The sequence below is a fragment of the Anolis sagrei genome, chromosome 7 (genome assembly GCF_037176765.1).
Source record: "Anolis sagrei isolate rAnoSag1 chromosome 7, rAnoSag1.mat, whole genome shotgun sequence".
Lineage (NCBI taxonomy): Eukaryota > Metazoa > Chordata > Lepidosauria > Squamata > Dactyloidae > Anolis > Anolis sagrei.
The window spans coordinates 39,598,460-39,622,891 of NC_090027.1; the positions used below are offsets into that span (position 1 = coordinate 39,598,460).

A 24,432-nucleotide genomic window follows, 5' to 3' on the forward strand; every position below is an offset into this window, starting at 1 on the left:
ATGACCATCCAGCCTTGATTCAAAACCCTCCAGAGAAGAGGACTCCACTGGACTTCCAGGTAGTCAGTGCTTCACTAGAGTTGGAAGGGATTCCCAAAGGGCATCTAGTCCAACAATCTTCAACCAGATGGAAATGCACAGTCAAAGCCCTCCCAATAGATGACCATCCAGTCTTGGTTCAAAAACCTCCAGAGAAGGGGATTCCACTGGACTCTCAAGCAACCTATGCTTCACTAGAGTTGGAAGGGATCCCCAAAGGGCATCTAGTCCAACCTCCTTCAGCCAGGCAGGGACACAATCAAAGCTGTCCCAATAGATGGCCATCTAGTCTTGGTTCAAAAACCTCCAGAGAAGGGGACTCCAGCAGACTCCCAGGTAGTTTATGCTTCACTAGAATTGAAAGGGATCCCCAAAGGGCATCTAGTCCAACTCTCTTCGACCAGATAGGAATGCCCAGTCAAAGCCCTCTCAACAAATGACCATCCAGCCTTGGTTCAAAAACCTCCAGAGAAGGAGACTCCACTTGACTCCCAGGCAACCTATATTTCACTAGAGTTGAAGAGATCCCCAAAGGGTATCAAGTCCAACCTTCAGCCAAGCAGTAAGGCACAGTTAAAGCCCTCCCAACAGGTGACCATCCAGCCTTGGTTCAAAAACCTCCAGAGAAGGAGACTCTACTGGACTCCCAGGCAGCCTACAGTTGAAAGGGATCCCCAAAGGGCATCTAGTCCAAACTTCAGCCAGGCAGTAAGGCACAGTTAAAGCCATCCCAACAGACAAACATCCAGCCTTGGTTCAAAAGCCACCAGAGAAGGAGGCTCTACTGGACTCCTAGGCAGCCTATGCTTCACTCGATTTGGAAGGAATCCCCAATGGGCATCTAGTCCAACTCTCTTCAACCAGACACAGCCAAAGCTGTCCCAACAGATGGCCATCTAGCCTTAGTTCAAAAACCTCCAGAGAAGGAAACTCCACTGAACTCCCAGGCAGTCTATACTTCACTAGAGTTCAGAGGGATCCCCAAAGGACATCTAGTCCAGCCACCTTCAACCAAGCAGGAACACAATCAAAGCCCTCCCAACACATGGCTACACAGCCTCAATTCAAAAACCTCCAGAGAAAGAGACTCCACTAGCCCCCCCCCCCCCAGCCAGCCTGGCGTTGAAAGGGATCCCCAAAAGGTATCTAGTCCAATCTCCTTCAGCCAGACACAGTCAAAGCCCTCCCAACAGACAACCACCCAACCTTACTTCAAAAACCTCCAGAGAAGGAAACTCCACTGGACTCCCAGGCAGCCTATATTTCACTAGAGTTGGAAGAGATCCACAAAGGGCATCAAGTCCAACCCCACTCAGCTAGGCAGGAACACGGTCAAAGCCCTCCTAACAGATGGTCATCCAGCCTTCATTCACAAACATCCAGAACGAGTTAATCCATACAGAAGTGGAGTGATGTCACTGTTCAATTGTAACTACTACTAGAACTTTTCTAATGTGCACAGTTTGTTGGGGCTTCCACATATCCCTTAAACAATTGAGGCAGCCTTCGATGGAGCCCTGGGATTAGTAGTTTAGCAAGGGGCACTCAGAATCCACAGCCAGTCCCCAAACTACAAATCCCAAGATTCCATAGCAGCTTGGAATTTGGTAGTATTGGCGGCTAAAGCGGAATCACAAGGTTGTTTCTTAATGTATGGCAATAATAAAACAACCTGAGAAGCTGATTGGTTGATTCTGGGAGTTGTAGTTTCCCCAAAAATTTTCCCCCCCAAACTCTATAGATTTCGTCCTTATATCGCTTCTGTGGAGATGCATTCATTACCGATTGATTGCCATTTAATTACTCCCTTCCTGCTCCCAAGGGGCAAAGAAGGCAGGATTGCAAGCAAGAAGGATCCCGTAACTATAGTCATTCAAGTGCTATCAAACTGGGTTGTTGTACATTTTTCAGGCTGTCTGGCCATGTTCCAGAAGCATTCTCTCCTGACGTTTTGCCTACATCTGTGGCTGGCATCCTCAGAGTTTGGGAGGTCAGTTGGAAACTAGGAAAATTGGTCGAAGGCTTTGTATTGTCGAAGGCTTTCATGGCCGGAATCACTGGGTGTTGAAGGTTTTTTCGGGCTATATGGCCATGGTCTAGAGGCATTCTCTCCTGACGTTTCGCCTGCATCTATGGCAAGCATCCTCAGAGGTAGTGAAAAAAAGGGGCCCGAGGCTGTTAGGAATGGTGGGAGTTGCAGTCCAAAACACTTGAAGGGAAGACCCATGTTTGCCCATGCCTGTGCTCTAGCATAGTTGCACTGCAAGATGCACCTGGAATATGAATATGCAAGATATCCCATGAGCCTGTTGTATTTCTTCTGTACGGACGGGGAATGCATTGCCCAAGGATTGCACTCAGGGGAAAGCCATGTCTATAAATGGTTCCATTTAATGGGGAAGGGGAAAGCTATGCCAGGCTGCTGCTGCTGCAACCCATTTCCCTCAAACAATCCAATCATTTAAAGGGATAGTGCCTTTGTAATCCACCTAATCTCATCTCCCTTCGGAAAACCTCTCTGTCCTGCTAATCCTCGTTTCCTAAAGGCTTCGCAATCCAATAGGCGTTGGGGTTGAAAGTGTTATGTCTACACCAGGAATGGGCCAACTTGGGCCCTCCTGATGTTTTGGACTTCAACTCACACAATTCCTAACAGCCTATCGGATGTTAGGAATTGTGGGACTTGAAGTCCAAAACACCTGGACTTCATGTACATGTACATAATAACACAGCACACATGCGCATTAGGTCCAAGAGTCAGGAGGAGCCCTCAGTGGCGCAATGGGTTAAACCCTTGTGCCCCTAGGACTGCTGACCAAAAGGTTGGCGGTTCGAATCTGGGGAGCGGGGTGAGCTCCCATCTGTCAGCTCCAGTTTCTCATGCGGGGACATGAGAGAAGCCTCCCACAGGATGGTAAAACATCTGGCCGTCCCCTGGGCAATGTCCTTGCAGAAGCTTATTTCTCACACACCAGATGCAACTTGCAAGTCGCAAGTTTCTCAAGTTGCTCCAGACACGAAACAAAAGTGTCTGGGATTCATCTCTGAATATCAGTGCTTCCTAAGGGCCTAGGAGCTGGGGCTAACAGCGGAAACTCATGCCGCTCTGTATAATATGGATTATATGGCCCTATATTATTATTATTATTATTATTATTATTATTATTATTATTATTATTATTATTAGAAGCACCACAAGATGAGTTCACAGCAGACACTCTGCTGGCTGTTGTATTGGATCACACGTCGGACACTTCCCAAGTGTCTAGGACTGTGTGATGTATCGGTGAATAACGTGTGCAGATCCCAGTAAGGTGGCCTTTTGCAGCTGGCAGATGGTAATTTTGTCAGCACCAATTGTGTTTAAGTGCAGGCCAAGGTCTTTAGGCACTGCACCCAGTGTGCCAATCACCACTGGGACCACCTGGACTGGCTTGTGCCAGAGTCTTTGCAGTTCGATCTTTAAATCCTCATATCGTGTCAGCTTTCCCAGTTGTTTCGCTGTCACCTGGGATTGCGACATCGACAATCCATACTTTTGTTTTTTAACACGATTGTGAGGTCAGGAGTATTATGCTCCAAAGCTCTGTCTGTCTGAATCCGGAAGTCCCAGAGGAGTTTGGCATGTTCATTCTATGTAACATTTTTCCGGCTTGTAATCCCACCAGTTCTTTGTGCAGGCAGATGGTATTTGTGGCACAAGTTCCAATGAATCATCTGAGCAATGGTGTTGTGCCTCTGCTTGTAGTCTGTCTGCGTGATCTTCTTGCAGTAGCTGAGGATGTGATCTATTGTTTCATTATTATTATTATTATTATTATTATTATTATTATTATTGACACAAAACCCCAGTATGTCACAGCAAATGAGATATCTATGCTGGATTTCGTATCACAAAATCAGAAGTCGAACACTTCCCAAGCATCTAGGACTGTGTGATGCGTGCAGATCCAAGTCAGGTGGCCTTTTGTAGTCGACAGATTGTGATTTTGTCAATGTTTATTGTTTTCAAATACCGGCTGAGATTATTATTATTAAACTCAGGACAGTGTCCAGAGGAGGGTGACTAAAATGATCAAGAGTCTGGAGAACAAGCCCTATGAGGAGCGGCTTAAAGAGCTGCGCATGTTTAGCCTGAAGAAGAGAAGGCTGAGAGGAGGCCATGTATAAATATGTGAGAGGAAGTCATAGGGAGGAGGGAGCAAGCTTGTTTTCTGCTGCCCTGGAGACTATTATTTATTTATTTATTTATTTATTTCAAGCATTTCTACCCCGCCCTTCTCAACCCCCGAAGGGGGACTCAGGGCGGCTTACAAAAGGCACAATTCGATGCCAGCAATACACATAGTAAGATAAAATACATAGCAGCAACAATGATAAAACAATTAAAACAATCCAGTTATACAGTACAACTAATCAAAACCAATCTAGTGATCAACATTCACCAAGCTCAAAATCCATAAGTTCATTCCGCATTGTCTTAATCCTATCCAACTCTAGTCGTCATTGTCCTTTGTCTATCTGCCAGATTACCCAAAGGCCTGGTCCCATATCCATGTTTTTAGTTTCCTTCCGAAAGAGAGGAGGGATGTTGATGACCTAATTTCCCCGGGAAGCGAATTCCACAGGCGAGGGGCCACCACCAAAAAGGCCCTGCTCCTCGTCCCCACCAACCTCACTTGTGATAGAGGTGGGGCCGAGAGCTGGGCCTCCCCAGAAGATCTTAAACTCCAAGGCGGGATGTAGAAGGAGATGTGTTCGGACAGGTACGCTGGACTGGAGCCGTATGGGGTGCAATGGAGCAATGGATTCAAACTACAAGAAAGGAGATTCCATCTGAACATGAGGAAGAACTTCCTGACTGTGAGAGCCGTTCAGCAGTGAAACTCTCTGACCCGGAATGCTGATCCTTGGAAGCTTTTAAGCAGAGGCTGGATGGCCATCTGTCAGGGGTGCTTTGAATGCAATATTCCTGCTTCTTGGCAGAATGGGGTTGGACTGGATGGCCCATGAGGTCTCTTTCAACTCTTTGATTCTATTATTGTTGTTGTTGTTGTTGTTCTGCCCTGAGTTACTTGGCACAGACCTAGACAGACGTAAAACCAGGCCAGTGCAATAGCTCAGTGTTGAGCCTTGATGCCTCCAAAGCTCAACCCAGAGTCCCCTGAGCTTTGCAAAGAGGAGTGGGTTTTGCAATTGCAAAAGGGAAGCCTGGGGGAGGCCTGTTTTTGCAGCCACTGCTCGACTGACTGTGGGAAAGTGCTCAGCCGAGGCTGCACTGCTGCACCATGGCGGTTGCGCCGGCTGGCCTGCCACTCAAAGCGAGATGCGGCGCCGAGGTTACTCCAGTGCATTGACTGCCAGTAACCTGCCTCCCGCTCGGCGGCAGAGAATCCAGCACAGGAACGCCAGCGAAGGCAGGCGGCAGCATCCTTTCCCTCTCTGCAGCATTTTCCTAGTTTGCCATACAGCCAGGATGTAGCCCATGGCCTCTATTCCCTTCCTATGCATCTACACCTGCCTAGAATCCTAGAGTCGGAAGAGACCCCAAGGGCCATTCAGTCCAACCCCTTTCTGCCAGAAACAATCAAAGCCCTCCCGACACATGGCCTTCCAGTTGTCTAAAGTCCTCCAGAAAAGGAGGTTCCTAGGAGGCAGCATTTTCCACAGCTCTCACCAGCAACATCTTCCTAATGTTTAGATCAGTGGTTTTCAACCTTCCTAACGCCACGACCCCTTAATACAGTTCCTCATGTGGTGGTGACCCCCCAACCATAACATTATTTTCGTTGCTACTTCATAACTGTAATCTTCCTACTGTTATGAAACATAATGTAAATATCTGATACGCAGAAGGTATTTTCATTCACTGGACCAAATTTGGCACAAATTTGAATCCTGATGGTGTTGGGGGGAGATTGATTTTGTCATTTGGGAGTTGTAGTTGCTGGGATTTATAGTTATCCTACAATCAAAGAGCACAAATAACAGATACATCCACTTTTGAATACTGGTGGGGTTGGAGGGGGTGTTATTGAGTTGTAATTGCTGGGATTCATAGTTAATCTATAATCATAGAGCACTCTGAACTCCATCAATGATGGAACTGAACCAAACGTGGCAAACAGAACTCCCATGGCCAACAAAAAAATACTGGAAAGGTTTGGTGGGCATTAACCTTGAGTTTTGGAGTTGTAGTTCACCTACATCCAGAGAGTATTATGGACTCAAACAATGATAGATCTGGACCAAACTTGGCACAAATACTCAATGAACCCAAATGATGGAGTTTGGGGAAACTAGACCTTGACATTTGGGAGTTGAAGTTGCTGGGATTTATAGTTCACCCACAATCAAGAGCATTCTGAACTCCACCAATGATGGAATTGAACCAAACTTGGCACACAGAACTCCCATAACCAACAGAAAATATTGGAAAGGTCTGATGGGTATTGACCTTGAGTTTTGGATTTGTAGTTCACCTACATCCAGAGAGCACTGTGGACTCAAACAATGATGGATCTGGACCAAACTTGGCACAAATACTCAATGTACCCGAATGTAAACAATGGTGGAGTTTGGGGAAACTAGACCTTAACATTTGTGAGTTGTAGTTGCTGGGATTTATAGTTCACCTACAATCAAAGAGCACGCTGAACCCAGCCCACAATGGATCTGCACCAAACTTGTCACACTACTTACATGGCCAACATTGACTACTGGTGTGGTTAGGAGGAAGCTGTTTTTCAATTCTGGGAGTTGTAGTTTACCAAGACCAAAAAGAAGGAGAAGAACAGACAGAGAGATCTTCACCCTTCTCTGCCAAAAGAATTCCTAAGGCCATCAGAAATATGTCTTTTCTGATGGTCTTTGGCAACGCCTCTGAAACCCCTTCGTGATACCTCCCCAGGGGTCCCGATCCCCAGGTTGAGAAATACTGGTTTTGATGGACACAGCCATGTTCCAGGTGAGGTTTCATCGAAGCAAAACAGAGAGTGAGACTATGATCCAGACTACTCTTCATGAAACCTAGAATGGCATTGGCCTTTTGAGTTGTCGCATCACACTATCGACTCATGTTCAGCTTGTGGTTTGCGAAGACTTCCATGGACCGTTTTCAAGCCAAGTGCCACCCATCCAAGAACTGTGCATCATGCATTTCTCCTTGTGGAAATCCACGGAGACATAAATGCAAGGACCAAGCTGGAAATATGCATGCCTAAAACCTTTGGCGGTTGTTTATAAGGAAGCCAGCTTCCCTCATCATCAATTTGATCATTATTTGAGAGTATTGGAGCGAAGCAAAGGCCTCAGGATCCAACCACCATTCAAACCAATTCCTCCAAACTCCATTCAAATGTTTCCATGGGTTCTCTTTCCCTTTTCGCTCAACTTCACTAAAGAGGCAAGGATGGAGTAGCAGAGCCGCCTTCAAGGGCTTCGCAAAGTCAGTTCCGAGAGGGATTAACCTGGATCTGTCTGGCTTAAGGAGCGCTATATCTCCCGGAGATCAGTGATAGAAAAACCAAGGCTGACTCTCAGGTCCTTCCCAGCTCCCTGCCCTTCTCTCTTCCACAGAAGGAAGATGTGCCAAAGTGCAGGAAAACTCACTTTTTGACCCAAAGCCAAGCTATAAAATTCAGCTGCAAACTATGACTGTAGCCAAAGGGTTGCATCTGCACTGTACAATATATGCGGTTTGGCCCCCACTCTAACTCAATGCTATGGAATCCTGGAAGCTCTAGTTTTCCAAGGACTTTAGTCACACCAAAGTACAATTCTCAGGATTCCGTAGCACAGAACCATGGCAGTTAGAGTAGTGTTAAACTGCATTACTTCAGCAGTGCAGAGCCAACCTTGGAGAGCTTAGTCAGCTCAAGCATACATATCCGGCATTCGTAGGCTGTAATAGATCGTACAGCACTAAATTCCCTGGAGACTAGGACACAATGGAGCAATGGCTTCAAACTACAAGAAAGGAGATTCCATCTGAACATTAGGAAGAACTTCCTGACTGTGAGAGCCGTTCAGCAGTGGAACTCTCTGCCCCGATGCGTGGTGGAGGCTCCTTCTTTGGAGGCTTTTAAACAGAGGCTGGATGGCCATCTGTCAGGGGTGCTTTGAATGCAATATTCCTGCTTCTTGGCAGAATGGGGTTGGATTGGATGATTCTATGATTCTATGAAATGAAGGCTTGGAGAGTCTCTTTTCGTGCCAGGAATATAGGTACTACTTGCATGGCATAGTACTTTGAGCATTGGGCTACAACTCTAGAGACCTGTGTTCGAATCCTGGCTCAGCCATGGAAACACAAGTCACATTCTCTCAGCCTCAGAGGCAAATCTTGCCAAGAAAACCTCATGATAGGTTTGCGCCCATCTCATAGAATCATAGAATCATAGAGTTGGAAGAGACCTCATGGGACATCCAGTCCAACCCCATTCTGTCAAGAAGCAGGAAAATTGCATTCAAAACACCCCCGACAGATGGCCATCCAGCCTCTGTTTAAAAGTCTCCAAAGAAGGAACCTCCACCACACTCTGGGGCAGAGAGTTCCACCACTGAACGGCTCTCATAATTAGGAAGTTCTTCCTAATTTTCAGATGGAATCTCCTTTCTTGTTTGAAGCCATTATTCCATGTCCTAGTCTCCAGGGCAGCAGAAAACAAGCTTTCTCCCTTCTCCCTATGACTTCATCTCACCTATTTATATATGGCTATCATGTCTCCCCTCAGCCTTCTTTTCTGCAGGCTAAACATGCCCAGCTCTTTAAGCCACTCCTCATAGGGCTTGTTCTCTAGATCCTTGATCATTTTAGCCGCCCTCCTCTGGACACATTCCAGCTTGTCAATATCTCCCTTCAATTGTGGTGCCCAGAATTGGACACAGTATTCCAGGTGTGGTCTAACCAAGGAAGAATAGAGCATGGGGACTCTAGACTCCTATTGATGCAGGCCAAAATCCCATTGGCTTTTTTTGCCACTGCATCACATTGTTGGCTCATGTTTAACTTGTTGTCCACAAGGACCCCAAGATCTTTTTCACATGTACTGCTCTCGAACCAGGCATCATCGCCCCCCATTCTGTATCTTTGCATTTCATTTTTTCTGCCTAAGTGGAGTATCTTGCATTTGTCACAGTTCAACTTCATTTTGTTAGTTTTGGCCCATCATCTCTCTAATCTGTTAAGCCCTCTGAACCACCTCCTTCAACAGAAAGGAGGAAACCATGAAAATGAACAAAATCTGGGTACCAGTATTAAAAAACGCTAAAATTAGAACAGCACAACAACAGAGAGGATACAAACAAGGACATCTAATCACTTCTCAACAAAAGTTTGCTCCAGGCACTATCAGGCCATTATATGATAATCAAGGTGGTCAGTTGAAACATTCACACCTAGCTCCAGCAGACAAGAGTCCTTTGTCCCACCCTGGTCATTCCACAGATATATAAGCCCCTTTTCCTAGTTCCAACAGACCTCACTACCTCTGAGGATGCTTGCCATAGATGCAGGCGAAACGTCAGGAGAGAATGCCTCTAGACCATGGTGATATAGCCCAAAAAACCCTACAACAATCCAGTGATTCTGGCCATGAAAGCCTTCGACAATACATTAACGTTATTGTTATTATGTTTATGTTTATTTACACCCTGCTTTTTCTCTCCACAAGGAGTTTCAAAGCATTGTCAAAGGCTTTCATGGCCGGAATCACTGGGTTGTTATAGGTTTTCCGGGCTATATGGCCATGTTCTAGAGGCATTTTCTCCTGACGTTTCGCCTGCATCTATGGCAAGCATCCTCAGAGGTAGTGAGGATGCTTGCCTCACTACCTCTGAGGATGCTTGCCATAGATGCAGGTGAAACGTCAGGAGAAAATGCCTCTAGAACATGGCCATATAGACCGGAAAACCTACAACAACCCAGTTTCAAAGCAGCTTTTTGACCAGAAACCTCTGAACCTGGGATGGTCCTTATTTGAGAAAATGTCAACAGACCCCTTCCTTTCATTAGGAAGATTCAGTATGCCAAAGGGCACGACGCATCTCATTGAAGAGGCAATCCCATAAGCAGGATCCCACCCGTTTGCCTCCCCCAGTTTCCTGCAGCACTGATTTATATGCGAGGAGCACTGGAGCCGCCTACGCAGAAACGCATTCCCCCGGAGAGCTCAGAGAAAAGAGATACCTGAGGCTGGGACATGGAAGGGATGCTAAATTTATCTCCTCATTATCATAGGCCTTCTTTGCCTCCTTCCTGCAAGGCCTGGGCTCTTCGCGAGGGTGGAATAAAACCAAGAAAACCCTAGGCATACCTTTGACTGGGGAGTCCCTTTCCAAATATGGAACGGGATTTGGGGCTTCCTAGCTTCCAATATGGGGTGAAAGTTTGGGAAAGTTGCAACAGTGGCTATGGCCATGGCAGAAGAAATGAAAGCCATTGAGGGTCTGCTCTGGTACTCTCCATGGTGCTGAACCTTCCTGGTAAATAAATTCAGCACCATGGATAGCGCCGCCAATGAAAACATGGCTTGGATGCATCATCCCACTGATATGGACTACATAACCCATATGTCCCCCAGTCAGCCTATGTGGCTGATGGGATTCTTGGTGTTAGAGTGCCCCTAAAACAGTGTTTCTCAACTTTCCTAATGCTGCGACCCCTTAATACAGTTCCTGATGTTGTGGTGATCCTCAACCATAAAATTATTTTTGTTACTACATCATAACTAGAATTTTGCTACTGTTATGAATTGCAATGTAAATATCTGATATCACTGGACCAAATTTGGCAATGGTGGGGTTCGGACAGGTTGATTTGTCATGGGGGAGTTGTAGTTGCTGGGATTTATAGTTCACCTACAATCAAAGAGCATTCTAAACTCCACCAATGATAGATTTGGGCCAGACTTGGAACACAGAACTCCCATGGCCAACAGAAAATACTGGAAAGGTTTGGTGGGCATTAACCTTGAGTTTTGGAGTTGTAGTTCACCTACATCCAGAGAGTATTATGGACTCAAACAATGATAGATCTGGACCAAACTTGGCACAAATACTCAGTGTACCCGAATGGTGGAGTTTGGGGAAACTAGACGTTGACATTTGGGAGTTGTACTTGCTGGGATTTATAGTTCACCCACAATCGAAAGCATTCTGAACTCCACCAACGATGGAATTGAACCAATCTTGGCACAAAGAACTCCCATGACCAACAGACAATACTGGAAGCGTTTGATGGGCATTGACCTTGGGTTTTGGAGTTGTAGTTCACCTACATCCAGAGAGCACCGTGGACTCAAGCAATGATGGATCTGGATCAAACTTGGCACAAATATTCAATATGCCCAAATGTGAACACTGGTGGAGTTTAGGGAAAATAGACCTTGACATTTGGGAGTTGCAGTTGCTGGGATTTATAGTTCACCTACAATCAAAGAGCATTCTGAACCCCATCAAGGATAGAATTGGGCCAAACTTCCCACACAGAACCCCCATGACCAACAGAAAATACTGTGTTTTTTTGATGTTCCTCGGTGACTTCCTGACTGTGAGAGCCGTTCAGCAGTGGAACTCTCTGCCCCGGAGTGTGGTGGAGGCTCCTTCTTTGGAAGCTTTTAAGCAGAGGCTGGATGGCCATTTGTCAGGGGTGATTTGAATGCAATATTCCTGCTTCTTGGCAGGGGGTTGGACTGGATGGCCCATGAGGTCTCTTCCAACTCTTTGATTCTATGATTCTATGACCCCTTTGACACCCATTTATGAGCCTCCCAGGTGTCCTAAAAGAATTCATACACTTCCAAGGCAGAAAATGGGGAGCAATTGGCACAAAGGGTCCTAAATTCAATCATTGGCATCTCCAAAGGATTTATTTTGTCTAAGCTTGGAAAGATCTCTCTCTCTGAAATTTTGGGGAGATACGACCTGTCACAACTGACAATGGCAGCTGGAAGATTTAAGTTCTGCAGGAAAAGGTATTCATTATGGTACATTTCCAGACTTGTGATCCAATAGGACACAAGGAGTATCCAAAAATTGAGACGCTTGTGTAAGTTTGTGTCCATAAACCAGTCCTAAACATTGCCATTTTGCTCAGGAGAGATATGTTAATTGGTCTGCATTGCCACTCAGGGCTGAACCATCACAATATGGTTGCATTTCTCCAAAAAAAAAGTAGCTGACAACATTACCTTCTTGCTTGGAAAGCCTTCTCTCCCCAGAATTAATGTCCAGGATTGCAGCAAAGCTCAGAGGCAGCAAGGTGAATGGCAGGCGATGTCGTCATCTTTGCTAATCGATACATCACAGTAAACCTTGACTCTACCAACCCTCTCTAGACTGTTCTGGGCTCAATAGATCAATATTGTTGGACTCGGTGTGCATCCTACGTGCAGCCGGCCAGTATTTTGCCAGTAAATCCATCTCCTGTCACATCGTCCATCCCATCTGGACATGAAAATCATTCTGTAAACCAAGAGCAGGTGAGACACACCTGTCTTTGAAGGAAATCCCCGGCTGAAGCTCAGGGCTTCCCCAGAATCTAGGAAATGAAGGCTAAGAGCGAAGAGATTTGTCTCAGAAACAGCCAATCTTGCACAGATGGGCCAAGCCTAAAACATAAGCCAGAACTCCATCCATCACTATGTTTCTTCCATGCACTATCCACTCCTCCCATCTCTGCCCAAATCATAGAATCACAGAATTGGAAGGGACCCCAAGGGCTATCCAGTCCAATCCCAGTCTACAATGCAGGAATACCCAATCAAAGCAATCCCAACAGATGGCCATCCAGTCCATGTCTGAACACCTCCATAAAAGGAGACTCCATCTCACAATGAGGAATCGGACACAGTTAAACAGCTCTTACCATCAGGGATTTCTTCCTAATGTTTCGATGGAATCTCTTTTCCTGCAGTTTGAAACTCTTCTTGCTTATTGGTGTTATTAATATTATTTGATAGACAACAAGATTAGTACACAGCAAACAAGATCACTGTGCTGGCTTTTGTATTTGATCACAAATCAGACATTTCCCAAGTGTCTAGGACTGCGTGATGTATCGGAAAATAATGCATGCAGATCCGAGTAGGATGGCCTTTTGCAGTTGACAGATTTTGTCAGCGCCGATTGTTTTTAAGTGCAGGCCAAGGTCTTGAGGCACTCACCACTGGGACCACCTTGACTGGCTTGTGTCAGAGTCTTTGCAGTTCGATCTTTAAATCCTCATATTGTGTCAGCTTTTCCAGCTTTTCTTCAATCCTGCTGTTGCTTGGGATTGCAATGTCGACAATCCATACTTTGTTTTTTAACACAATCATGACAAACTCTGTCCGAATTCAGAAGTCCCAGAGTAGCTTCCCTGTAACTTTTTCTGGCTTGTGATCCCACCATTTCTTTGTCACAGGCAGATGATATTTGTGGCAGAAGTTCCAATCTGAGCAACGGTGTTGTGCCTCTGCTTAGAGTCTGTCTGCGTGATCTTCTTGCAGCAGCTGAGGATGGGATCTATTGTTTCATCTGCTTCCTTGCAGAGTCTACACTTGGGTTGTCGTCATCATCATCATCATTATTTATACCCCATCATACCCGTATTTAGATACTCTTTTCTAGTTGAGACCTGCCTTGCGACGCATGGATACGAGAGAACCTTTGGAGAAGATTTCAGCTTCCAGTTGGAGGATGTGTGGCGTTAAGAGGCAATTAGAATACCCGAACATCAATGGACTGCAAAAGAGGAAGGCAGCATGACTCTTTGCTTCCTGCTCTGCCATACTCTTGCTTTTCACACTTTCAGGAGCCTGGATGCAGGAAATGAAAGTTTGAAAAGTTCCGGGCTAAGTTGAACTACGGGAGGGCAGCATTCACCTTGATATTTCTGCATCAGGAGAAGGGAGAGAGTCTTCCCATTGTGCCAACTTTTGAAAATGCCAAAGAGAGGTTTGGCCTCTTCCTGCTTGCCTTGCAGAGGGACCAAGTTGCCTTGCAGAGCCCTGCACATTGAAGCAGCAAGCTCAGCTATAAGGAAGCTTGCCGCCCAGCTTGGATACTTGGTTCTTCCATCAGAAAAAAATCCCTGCTTTTTGGGGAATGAAGACAGCACTATTTGGTGGACTTCAAGAAAAATCCTATTTGTATCATCAAGAAGGAACCAATTTGGGATGGAAGAACCAAGTGGAACCGTCACCTTGTTATTGTTACTTTAACTGCCAGAAAAGGAGAATTAGCTGAGAATTAAGTGTCAATTCATTCACTAGATGAATTTCACCTTAAGAACAGACAAGCATCCCGAGCTCTGAGGATTACCTGGGAAGGAATCCCATTGGAGCATTGCAGCGCACCCAAATACCTGGGAGTCACTCTGGGCTGTGCTCTGACCTACAAGAAGCACTGCCTGAACATCAAGCAAAAAGTGGGTGCTAGAAACAATATCATACGAAAGCTGACTGGCACAACCTGGGGATCACAACCAGACACAGTGAAGACATCTGCCCTTGCGCTCTCCTACTCTGCTGCTGAGTACGCATGCCCAGTGTGGGACACATCTCACCATGCTAAAACAGTGGATGTGGCTCTTAATGAGACATGCCGCATTGTCACAGGGTGTCTGCACCCTACACCACTGGAGAAATTACACTGCTTAGCCGGTATTGCACCACCTGAGATCCACCAGGAAGTAGCAGCCAATAGTGAAAGGACTAAGGCAGTGACATCTCCAGCTCATCCCTTGTTCGGGTATCAGCCAGCACGTCAACGACTTAAATCAAGAAATAGTTTTCTAAGATCTACAGAGACACTCACTGGAACACCTCAGCAAGCAAGAGTCCAAAAGTGGCAGGCTCAAACCCAGAACCTCAACCAATGGCTGATACCAAATGAGAGACTCCCCCCCGGGCACACAGAAGACTGGGCGACTTGGAAGGTGCTGAACAGACTGCGCTCTGGCACCACGAGATGCAGAAATGGGGCCACAAAGTGGAATCCACGACATGCAAGTGTGGAGAAGAGCAAACCACTGACCACCTGCTGCAATGAAACCTGAGACCTGCCACATGCACAATGGCGGACCTTCTTGCGGCAACACCAGAGGCACTCCAAGTGGCCAGATACTGGTCAAAGGACATTTAATCAACTACCAAGTTGCAACCTTTGTGTTTTTTTTTAAACTGTTTGTTTGTTTTGTTCTATTAGAAATGTAATACAATGGTCTGGTTGCCCCTGACACGATAAAAAAAATAAAAATAATAATTCACTAGATCACACAATATGAATTATGTTGTCCTCCAGATGTTGCTAGACTGCAACTCCCAGCATTCAGCATCATTAGCTTTGCTCCTGCTGGAAGTTGTAGTCCAACAACACTTGGACAGCAGTAAGGTTTCTGTCCATTCACCAGATCAACGCAAAACACTCCGAAGTGCCATTCAGCTCCAACTCTGTGATCTCCAACGCAGATGGCAATTGCATGGCTTCTCCAGATATTGTTGCACTACAAATCCCAGCAGAGCCAACCCAAGTCCATTAAAAATGCACCTACTTGGCATTCCCCAACACCAGAAAGGAGTAACTTGCTTTTGAAGCCAGAAGTGAGACAAGTCAAAGAATGTACATCTTTGGGGCAAATGGGTGAAATTTTCCCTGTGTCCCTAACACAGTTGACTCACGTTTACCATGCATTCATGGAGTCAATGGAACAAATACTTGGACTGGGCCATGCATATGTTCAGTGGGTAGGAAACAGTTGCAAAACAGAATGGAAAAAGGCACAAAAGAAGGAACTGTGGGGAGCATCAAAGACCAGAATGGTTTTCTGCCGCAATATTTTAGCAGCGGCTTTTAATTCTCTATTCAACCAAACCTTAAATTCCCCTATTTCGCATGGAAGAAGGGAAAGATATTCTCCCCAAGCAATGTGTCCTTGCCAGCCTGTTCTTGTGACTCAGAAGCAAAGGCAGCTCAGTGGGTACATTAGTCACGTTTCTGGAGACCGTTGTTCCCTTCCGTTACGTTCCGGCTGGAAAGGGACACCAACCAAGTCTCCTTTGCACATATAACATGCACAACACGTGCACAAAGGCATGCATGTGTATGTGTAGCGTAGCCTGCATAGCCTGAGGATCAGACCCAGACATTGAACCCCAGTATATGGAGTCGTACTAGTCTCCCAAGCATCTCTAGTCTGAGAGAAGACATGACAGCCCTGTCCTAAGGAAGAGGGATCAGGCTTACTCTGGAAACTAGGACTCAATGGAGCCATGCATTCAAGTGACAGGAAAGGAGATTCCCCTTGAACATTAGGAAGAATGTCCTGAACTTAAGAGCTGTTGAGCAGTGGAACTCTCTGCCTTGGAGTCTGGTGGAAGCTCCATCATTGGAGGCTTTTAAACAGAGTGTGGATGGCCATTTGTTGGTAGAGCATTAATTGTGCTTTTCCTGCCTGGAAGAATGGGGTTGGACTAAATGGACTCTGAGGTCTCTTCCAAATCTATTATTTGCTTGTGTTGTGTTTTTTTTTACATCGTTATGGTGTTATGCTGCGACACTAGAGACCTGGGTTCAAGTCCCTGCTTGTCCATAGAAACTCAATGACCTTAGGACACTCTGAGGAAATACTGGAATACTGTGTCCAGTTCTGGACACTGCAATTGAAGGGATATGTTGGTTTGTTTTAATACATAAGATTGTGCTAACAGGTTATGTTTATATTGGCGATGCAGTGGGTTAAACCCCTGTGCCAGCAGGACTGAAGGCCAACAGATTGCAGGTTCGAATCCGGGGAGACCGCAGATGAGCTCCCTCTTTTAGCTCCAGCTCCTCATGCGGGGATATGAGAGAAGCCTCCCACAAGGATGATAAAACATCGAAAACATCCAGGCATCCCCTGGGCAACATCCTTGCAGACGGCCAATTCTTTCACACCAAAACAACTTGCAGTTTCTCAAGTCACTCCTAACACGACATACATACATATATATATATATATATATATATATATATATATATAGCTATTGTGTATGTTTTATGTTTGCTTTGCGGAAACCGCCCTGAGTTCCTTAGGGGGGGATAGAACAGTATATAAATATTTATTTATTATTTTATTTATTATGTTGACAAGCTGGAATGTGTCCAGAGGAGGGTCAAAGGTCTGGAGAACAAGCCCTATGAGGAGCGGCTCAAAGAGCTGGGCATGTTTAACCTGCAGAAGAGAAGGCTGAGAGGAGACATGATAGCCATGTATAAATATGTGAGGGGAAGTCATAGGGAGGAGGGGGCAAGCTTGTTTTCTGCTGCCTTGGAGACTAGGAAGCAATGGAGCAATGGCTTCAAACTACAAGAAAGTTGATTCCACCTGAAGATGAGGAAGAACCTCCTAACTGTGTGAGAGAGAGCTGTTCAGCAGTGGAACTCTCTGCCCCAGAGTGTGGTGGAGGCTCCTTCTTTGGAGGCTTTTATACAGAGGCTGAATGGCCATCTGTTGGGGTTGCTTTTAATGTGATTTTCCTGCTTCTTGGAAAAATTGGGTTGGATTGGATGGTGAACAAGGTCTTTTCCAACTCTAGGATTCTATGAAAGCAATGGCAAAGCTCTTCTGAACAAATCCTGCCCAGAAAACCCCACAATAGGTTCAACATGTCAGAAATGACTTCAAGTCATGGAAGAAATGTGCCCAAAGCGGCTCACCTCTCTTGCGCCACCAGGACCCTTCGCGGACGGAGTAGGACAGGTCGGCGAACTCGATGTCCACGGCGGAGCGTTTGGGGAGGTGGGAGAAGCGCTGGGCATCCGTGATGTGGTTCTCCACCTTCTTCAAGTGAGTGGTCAACAGAGGGGCGTCCTGGGCCCCCGAGTTGCAGACGGCGTCCTCCAAGGCGATGGAGACGCAGGCGGGGTCCAGGGTCTTCTCAGCCATAGTTGCCGGGCTGTAAGTCCCACAAGGAGAAGAGCAAGAGAAACCATCAGGGCAGAAGGAGGCTCCTACAACTGAGCAGCCTTTACTTTTGCAGACTGGATTACCATGTTCTCTCTATCACATTGAGAAATTTCCCTCTGGTAGGACACTTCATCCTCTTTTTAAGCATGGAGAGCCACGGAGCTCATCACATGTGTTAAACTACTTTCGGCCATTGTGCATAACCCTCCGTAGTTGGAAAGAGTCAGAAATGTCCTGAAAGAAGGGAACTTCAGCAACCATATTGAGATATTTTCCACTAGTAGGACACTTCAGCCTCTTTTCAAGCATGGAGAGTCACGAAGCTCATCACATGAGGTAAACTACTTCCAGCTGTTATGGATAGTCCTCCATGGTTGAAAAGAGATCTAAGTGTCCTGAGAGAAGGAAACTCCAGCAATCACATTGAGACATTTCCCCCTGGTAGGACACTTCAACCTCCTTCCAAGCATGGAGACTCATGAAGCTCATCACATGAGGTAAACTACTTCTGGCCATCATGAGGTAAACTACTTCCGGCCATCATGGATAGTCCTCCATGGTTGGAAAGAGACAAAAGTGTCCTGAGAGGAGGGAACTCCAGCAATCACATTGAGACATTTCTCCCTGGTAGGACACTTCAGCCTCTTTTCAACCATGGAAGGCTATGCACAATGTCAGGAAGTAGTTTAACTCATGTGATGAGTTCAGTGCTTCTCCATGCTTGAAAAGAGCCTGAAGTGTCCTGAAAGGAGGGAACTCCAGAAATCGACCTCATAACATTGTGACATTTTCCCCTAGTAGGATACTGCGGTGGGATGAAAATCATGCATAGTTCACCTTTTACCAGTCCACACACTGTCTTGCCAGAGAAATAAAATATGCCACACAGATGATCAGTAAAGAACAGGAAGTTTACACTTTGTGATGCCGAGCAACATATATACAGTTGTGAGAACAGTTGCATTGACTCACACAATGACTTTTGAGAGAGATTCAAATGGTACTGTGACTGTGAGTGTCAGCTGCATTAAGATCACTTATGACCGAAAGGTCATGAGTTCGAAGCCAGCCCTGGTTGGAGTGAGCTTCCGACCAATTGTGTAGCTTGTTGTCGACCTTTGCAACCCAAAAGAAGTTGCATCTGTCAAGTAGGAAAATTAGGTACCACCTATGTGTGGGGAGGCTAAATTAACTAATTTACAAGGCCATAAAAAAGACTCCAGCAAAGCACGCGGGGAATGAGGAAGTACTTCATCAGTGTCGCAGATGGATGATGAAAGCGACAGCTCCCCTGGCGGCCAGAAAAGTTAAATAGCCTCTGCCTGCCTGTCTATATGTGTTGTGTGTCTTTGGCATTGAATGTTTGCCATATATGTGTACATTGTAATCCACCCTGAGTCCCCTGCGGGGTGAGAAGGGCGGAATATAAATAATGTAAATAAAGAAATGTTTAGGTGTCCATGTGGAAGACCCTTTTCCAGCAGCTCATGAAGCAAGAACTGTCTCTTTCTCTCTCTCTGAGTTCCTGCACAGCTAAAGCCTAAATATGTAACTGTTGCCAAAACTCCCAGGCTCAGCTAGCTGGTTTTCGGATATGGTTGTTGCTCTTGATTTAAAACAAAAAAAAGTAATACTGACTGTGTAATGAATGCAAGATGAACGTATTGCTAGCTCTCAAGTTTCCAAGTGTGAGTCTGATGGGAGGTAGAACCCAAAACAAGATGTCTGATAATATTAGAGGGGCGATTCCCTATGCTAAAAGGATGGTCACCCACACTTTCCCTTCTCAATGTGATGAGATTGTAGGTCGAAAGCATCAATCTCATTATCATAGACGGCCACCATTAGCCTTATTATAAGTGCCTTCAAAGGGCTGTCAAATCCATAGATGGAAAATCCGTGGTAACAAAGGGCAGGCCATAATTTTGCTAAGATAATGGTTGGTACTGTTTTGTTTCTACCCAATTTGGGACCCCATTGGTCACTGGATGACAACCCCCATCACTTTTGATGACTGGGGATCATGGAAATTGCAACCCAACAGAACTTGTGGCTCTGAAGTTGTAGGAAAGGTTAAAGGACGTTTTCAAGTCAGGCTTCATATCCACAAGTCTTGTATCTCAATCGCTCTAGCTCAGATATGGGCAAATTTGGGTCCACCGGGTGTTTTGGACTGCAACTCCCATCATTCCTAACAGCCTCAGGCCCTTTCCTTTTCCCCCTCAGCCGCTTAAGCGGCTGAGGGGGGAAAGGAAGGGGCCTGAGGCTGTTAGGAATGGTGGGAGTTGCAGTCCAAAACACTTGAAGGGAAGACCCAAGTGCTATGCAGTCATGGGAGTTGGAGTCTGACAAGTTTGGCCCTCCCTGCCCAATATTTCATTTACAAAATATGTCCCCTGTAGTCATTTTTCTAGGTCCTCCAGAGAGATGCATTATCTAACCAGCGTCCCTCCTTCTGACTTAATGGCAACTCGCCTTGGCACGGATCAGCGAAGAATCTTCACCTTCCTTGGCAGGAGGCTCGCTCTTTCATTTCTCCTCCATCCTCCGCCCCATCCCAGCATTCGAATTTCATTAATACAGCTCCAATCCAATACTGGAGCATCCATTCCACATAAAGGCATTCCTCCAAATACCAAAGGAAGGAAGGAAGGAAGGAAGGAAGGAAGGAAGGAAGGAAGGAAGGAAGGAAGGAAGGAAGGAAGGAAGGAAGGAAGGAAGGAAGGAAGGAAGGAAGGAAGGAAGGAAGGAAGGAAGGAAGGAAGGAGAGAAAAAGGAGGGAAGGAGAAAGAAAGGGGAGGAGAAAGCAAGGCAAGATATGGAAAAGAAGGAAGGAAGGAAGTAGAGAGAGGAAGGAAGGAAGGAAGGAAGGAAGGAAGAGAAAGAAAGGGGAGGAGAAAGCAAGGCAAGATATGGAAAAGAAGGAAGGAAGTAAGGAGAGAAAGAAAGGAAGGAGAGAAAGAAAGAAAGGTGAGAAAGAGAGATAAAGAAGGAAGAAAGGAAAGAAAGAAGACAGGAGAAAGAGAGAAAGAAGAGAAAGAGAAAGAAAGGGAAGGAGAGATAGAGGAAGGAAGGAGGGAAGGAGAAGGAAAGGAGGGAAGGAGAAAGAAAGGGGAGGAGAAAGCAATGCAAGATATGGAAAGGAAGGAAGGAGAGAAAGGAAGAAAGGAAAATAGGAGAGAGAGAAAGAAGAGAATGAAAAAGAAAGGGAAGGAGAGATAGAGGAAGGAAGGAAGGAAGGAAGGAAGGAAGGAAGGAAGGCAAAAGAGAGAGAAAGAAGAAAATAAGAAAGAGTTCGAAAGAAGAGAATGAGAAAAAGGAAAGGGAGATAGAGGAAGGAAGGAAGGAAGGAAGGAAGGAAGGAAGGAAGGAAGGAAGGAAGGAAGGAAGGAAGGAAGGAAGGAGAATGAGAAAGAAGAGAATGAGAAAGAAAGGGAAGGAGAGATAGAGGAAGGAAGGAAAAAGAAAGGTGGGAAGCAAAAAGATAGGGGAGGAGAAAGTAAGGCAAGATATGGAGAGGAAGGAAGGAGAGAGAGGAAGGAAGGAAGGAAGAGAAAGAAAGGGGGGAGAAAGAAAGGGGAGTTAGGGGAAGGAATGAAGGAAGGAAGGAGAGAAAGAGAGAAAGAGAGAAAGGGAAGAAGAGATAGAGGATGGAAAGGAAAGGAAAGGAAAGCCAGACTAGGATTCCAAAATAGTCCCACTGGCCAATGGACAGTATTCTTTTACATTTGGTTTCCCATATTGGGATTTTAAAAAGTGGGACAGAAACAAATCAATCAGTTGATTAGATTAGATTTGGCTCCAGTTTTTCTTCTGTTTGGAGGTGTGGTTTTAGATTTATCTCTCATTTCTCCTCAACAATTAACATTATAAACACTTTACCACCTTATCTCCTTTGGGTCTAAATCCAGAGAGAAAAGCAGGGTGCAAATAATAATAATAATAATGTTATAAGAATGCTCTTTTAGATCAAGCAAAAGGCTGAGCAATCTCAAAGGTTTGCCCATCTTGTAAAAGCATGCATTTAGTCACAGTGAGTAAATAATAACAACAGCAATAGCAAGAAAAACAACATTTTTAAAAAGTGTCTTTTTCTCAATGGGAATCTTTGAAATCAAAGCAAGTCAACTTACGGATGGAAGAATTCAAGCAAAGGGGGGTGAACCCAACCCAAGTTAAGACAGGCACAGGGTGCATCCACACTGTAGAATTAATGCAGTTTGACACCATTGCACAATGGCTTAAGAAAAAAAGATAGGAGGGAGGGAGGGAGGGAGGAAGGAAGGAAAGAAGTAAAGAAGGAAGGAAGGAAGGAAAGAATGAAAGAAAGAAGGAAGGAAGGAAGGAAGGAAGGAAGGAAGGAAGGAAGGAAGGAAGGAGAGACATAGAAGGATGAGGAAGGAATGAGTTGTAGGTGTAGTTTGGTGAGGATTCAATACTCTTGGACAGAAGAGGCTTGAGACATTATTAAACGACGAATTCCAGGATTCCATAACACTGAGCTGTGGCCATTAAAGTGGTGTCAAACTGCATTAATTCTGCAGTGTAGACATGCTCCCAATCAAGGTGAACACAACCAAGGTGAGAACTTCACAGTGGTAGGAACCAAGGTGAATGTACTGAGGAAGGGCATCAAAATGGGGTCTTGCAATGACCCTCATCGCAATCCTCTGACTCTTGGATGAGTCCCTTTTGCACAATCAGGGGAAGAAGGCGGACTAGATCTCTATCAGAATGTGGAAAATGCCGGCGTCTCCACCCCCCTGAACAAATGTCTCCATTTCCGTAGGAGACCAGGCCAAAGGTTTCCATCCTGGATCATCTCATTGAGCCGAATCCCAAACACAACCCACCAAGGGAGCACATTTGCAATCAATCAATCCCTTCCCCAAGGAGGGTTCCAAAAAGTTTGATGCATCGGAGACATCCAAGGGTGGGAAATTGTCCAATGGAGATGTCCAGGAAGCTTGGCCCTCCATTTCACCTTGATCCAATTTCCCCCATCCTTCTTCACCTTGTTTTTTGAGAAGGAAATGAGCAGATTCGTTCTCATACATCCCTAATAATTCCCCCTTTTCGCCAATGGAACAAACACAAGGGATTACTTTTGGAAGAAACCATAATTGCATGTTTACAAACATCTCCCTCCGCACAAACACTTGAGAGACTCACCTCTGCCTTCCTTTGCCTGGATGCCAAATCAGGGAGCGCCTCTTGGCTCCTTCGGTGCAGCCTCTGCTTTCCCCCAAGCTGCGGACATAGGTGTGTCCAGGTTTTCCTGTTGCAAAAATAATATATATAGCAAAGCAGCAGCCCTGCCAATCCCCTCAGAGCCGCAGCGAAGAGACAAAGGATGCTGAGAGTGAGAGAGGAAGGGATGCTGAAAACAGAGGGATGCTGGCTCTTTCAAAGGATGTGGGCATGGACCACTTCTGGCCTCTTTTTGCCAAAGACTGCGGAAAGAGAGAGACAGCCGATGCCTCAAGTCCTTTTTGCAAGAGCTGCAGCAGAAACTGATTTCTCCTCCATCCTGTCAGTCACTAAGCAAGCCAGGGGTGTGTGTTTGTGTGTTGTCTAAGGATGGATAGATAAAAAGAGAGGGCCTTTCCCTGCTGCTTCTTCTCCTTCTCCTCAGCCCATCTGGAGAGGCCTCCCTCTCTTCCATCTGCTTGCATTCAGAGGCTCTTTCTCCTCCCTTCCTTCCAGGTTCATCTCTCTCTTCTTTGCTGAATGTCACAGAAGCATTAAGGGAGGGGACACGGGGAAAGGGAGGGCTGGGCTTCCCGGCCAGGTTTCTGCTTTCTCAGCCCGGCATCATCCTCATCACAGCTTCCCTTAAAGGGGCCCACGGGATTATCCTCTTAAAGGAGGACTAGAAGCAAGCCGGCCAAGGCCAGCAGTGTCCAACCCATTTTCTGCAAGGCACAGACAGTTTCAGGGCTCTTCCTTGCCCTTTATCCCCAGCTGGATCAGCCACCAAGTTGCTAGTCCTCAGCGAGGTCAGATGCACGGCACAAGCTCCAAAACGTTGCAATTGGTGATTATGAGGATGTGCTTCACTAGTCACCTTTTGGTTTAATCTCAATTTTAGTATTATTGTTCGCCTTGTACTTTAATCGTATTGAATTTAATAAGTAAAATCTACATGTGGATCAGCCACTAAGTTGCTAGTCCTCAGTGAGATCAGATGCACAGTACAGGCCCCAAACAGTTTGCAGTTGGCGATTATGGGGATGTGCTTCTCTAGATATATTTTGGTCTAATATCAATTTTAGTATTATTATTCCCTTGTATTTTAATAGTATCGAATTTAATAAGCAAGATCTAAAAGCGGAGCAGCCACCAAGTTACTAGTTCTCAGCGAGGTCAGATGCACAGCACAGGCCCCAAAAAGGTTGCAATGGATGGTTATGAGGATGTGCTTCGCTAGCTACATTTTGGTCAAATCTCAATTTTAGTATTAT

The 24,432-nt window shown here is 45.7% G+C and overlaps 1 protein-coding gene across 1 annotated transcript in view; it reads right to left on the reverse strand.

The window, feature by feature from the left end:
- ABCG4 (ATP binding cassette subfamily G member 4) overlaps positions 1-23,826 on the reverse strand; it is a 56,700-nt gene extending 32,874 nt beyond the window's left edge. Inside the window, exons 1-2 of the mRNA XM_067470782.1 lie at positions 23,141-23,826; positions 17,719-17,957 (exon numbers count right to left, since the gene is read on the reverse strand). Of these exons, the coding sequence (XP_067326883.1) occupies positions 17,719-17,947 (229 nt within the window). The 5' untranslated portion in view covers positions 17,948-17,957; positions 23,141-23,826. The remainder of the gene's footprint in view (positions 1-17,718; positions 17,958-23,140) is intronic.
- Positions 23,827-24,432: the final 606 nt, after the last annotated feature.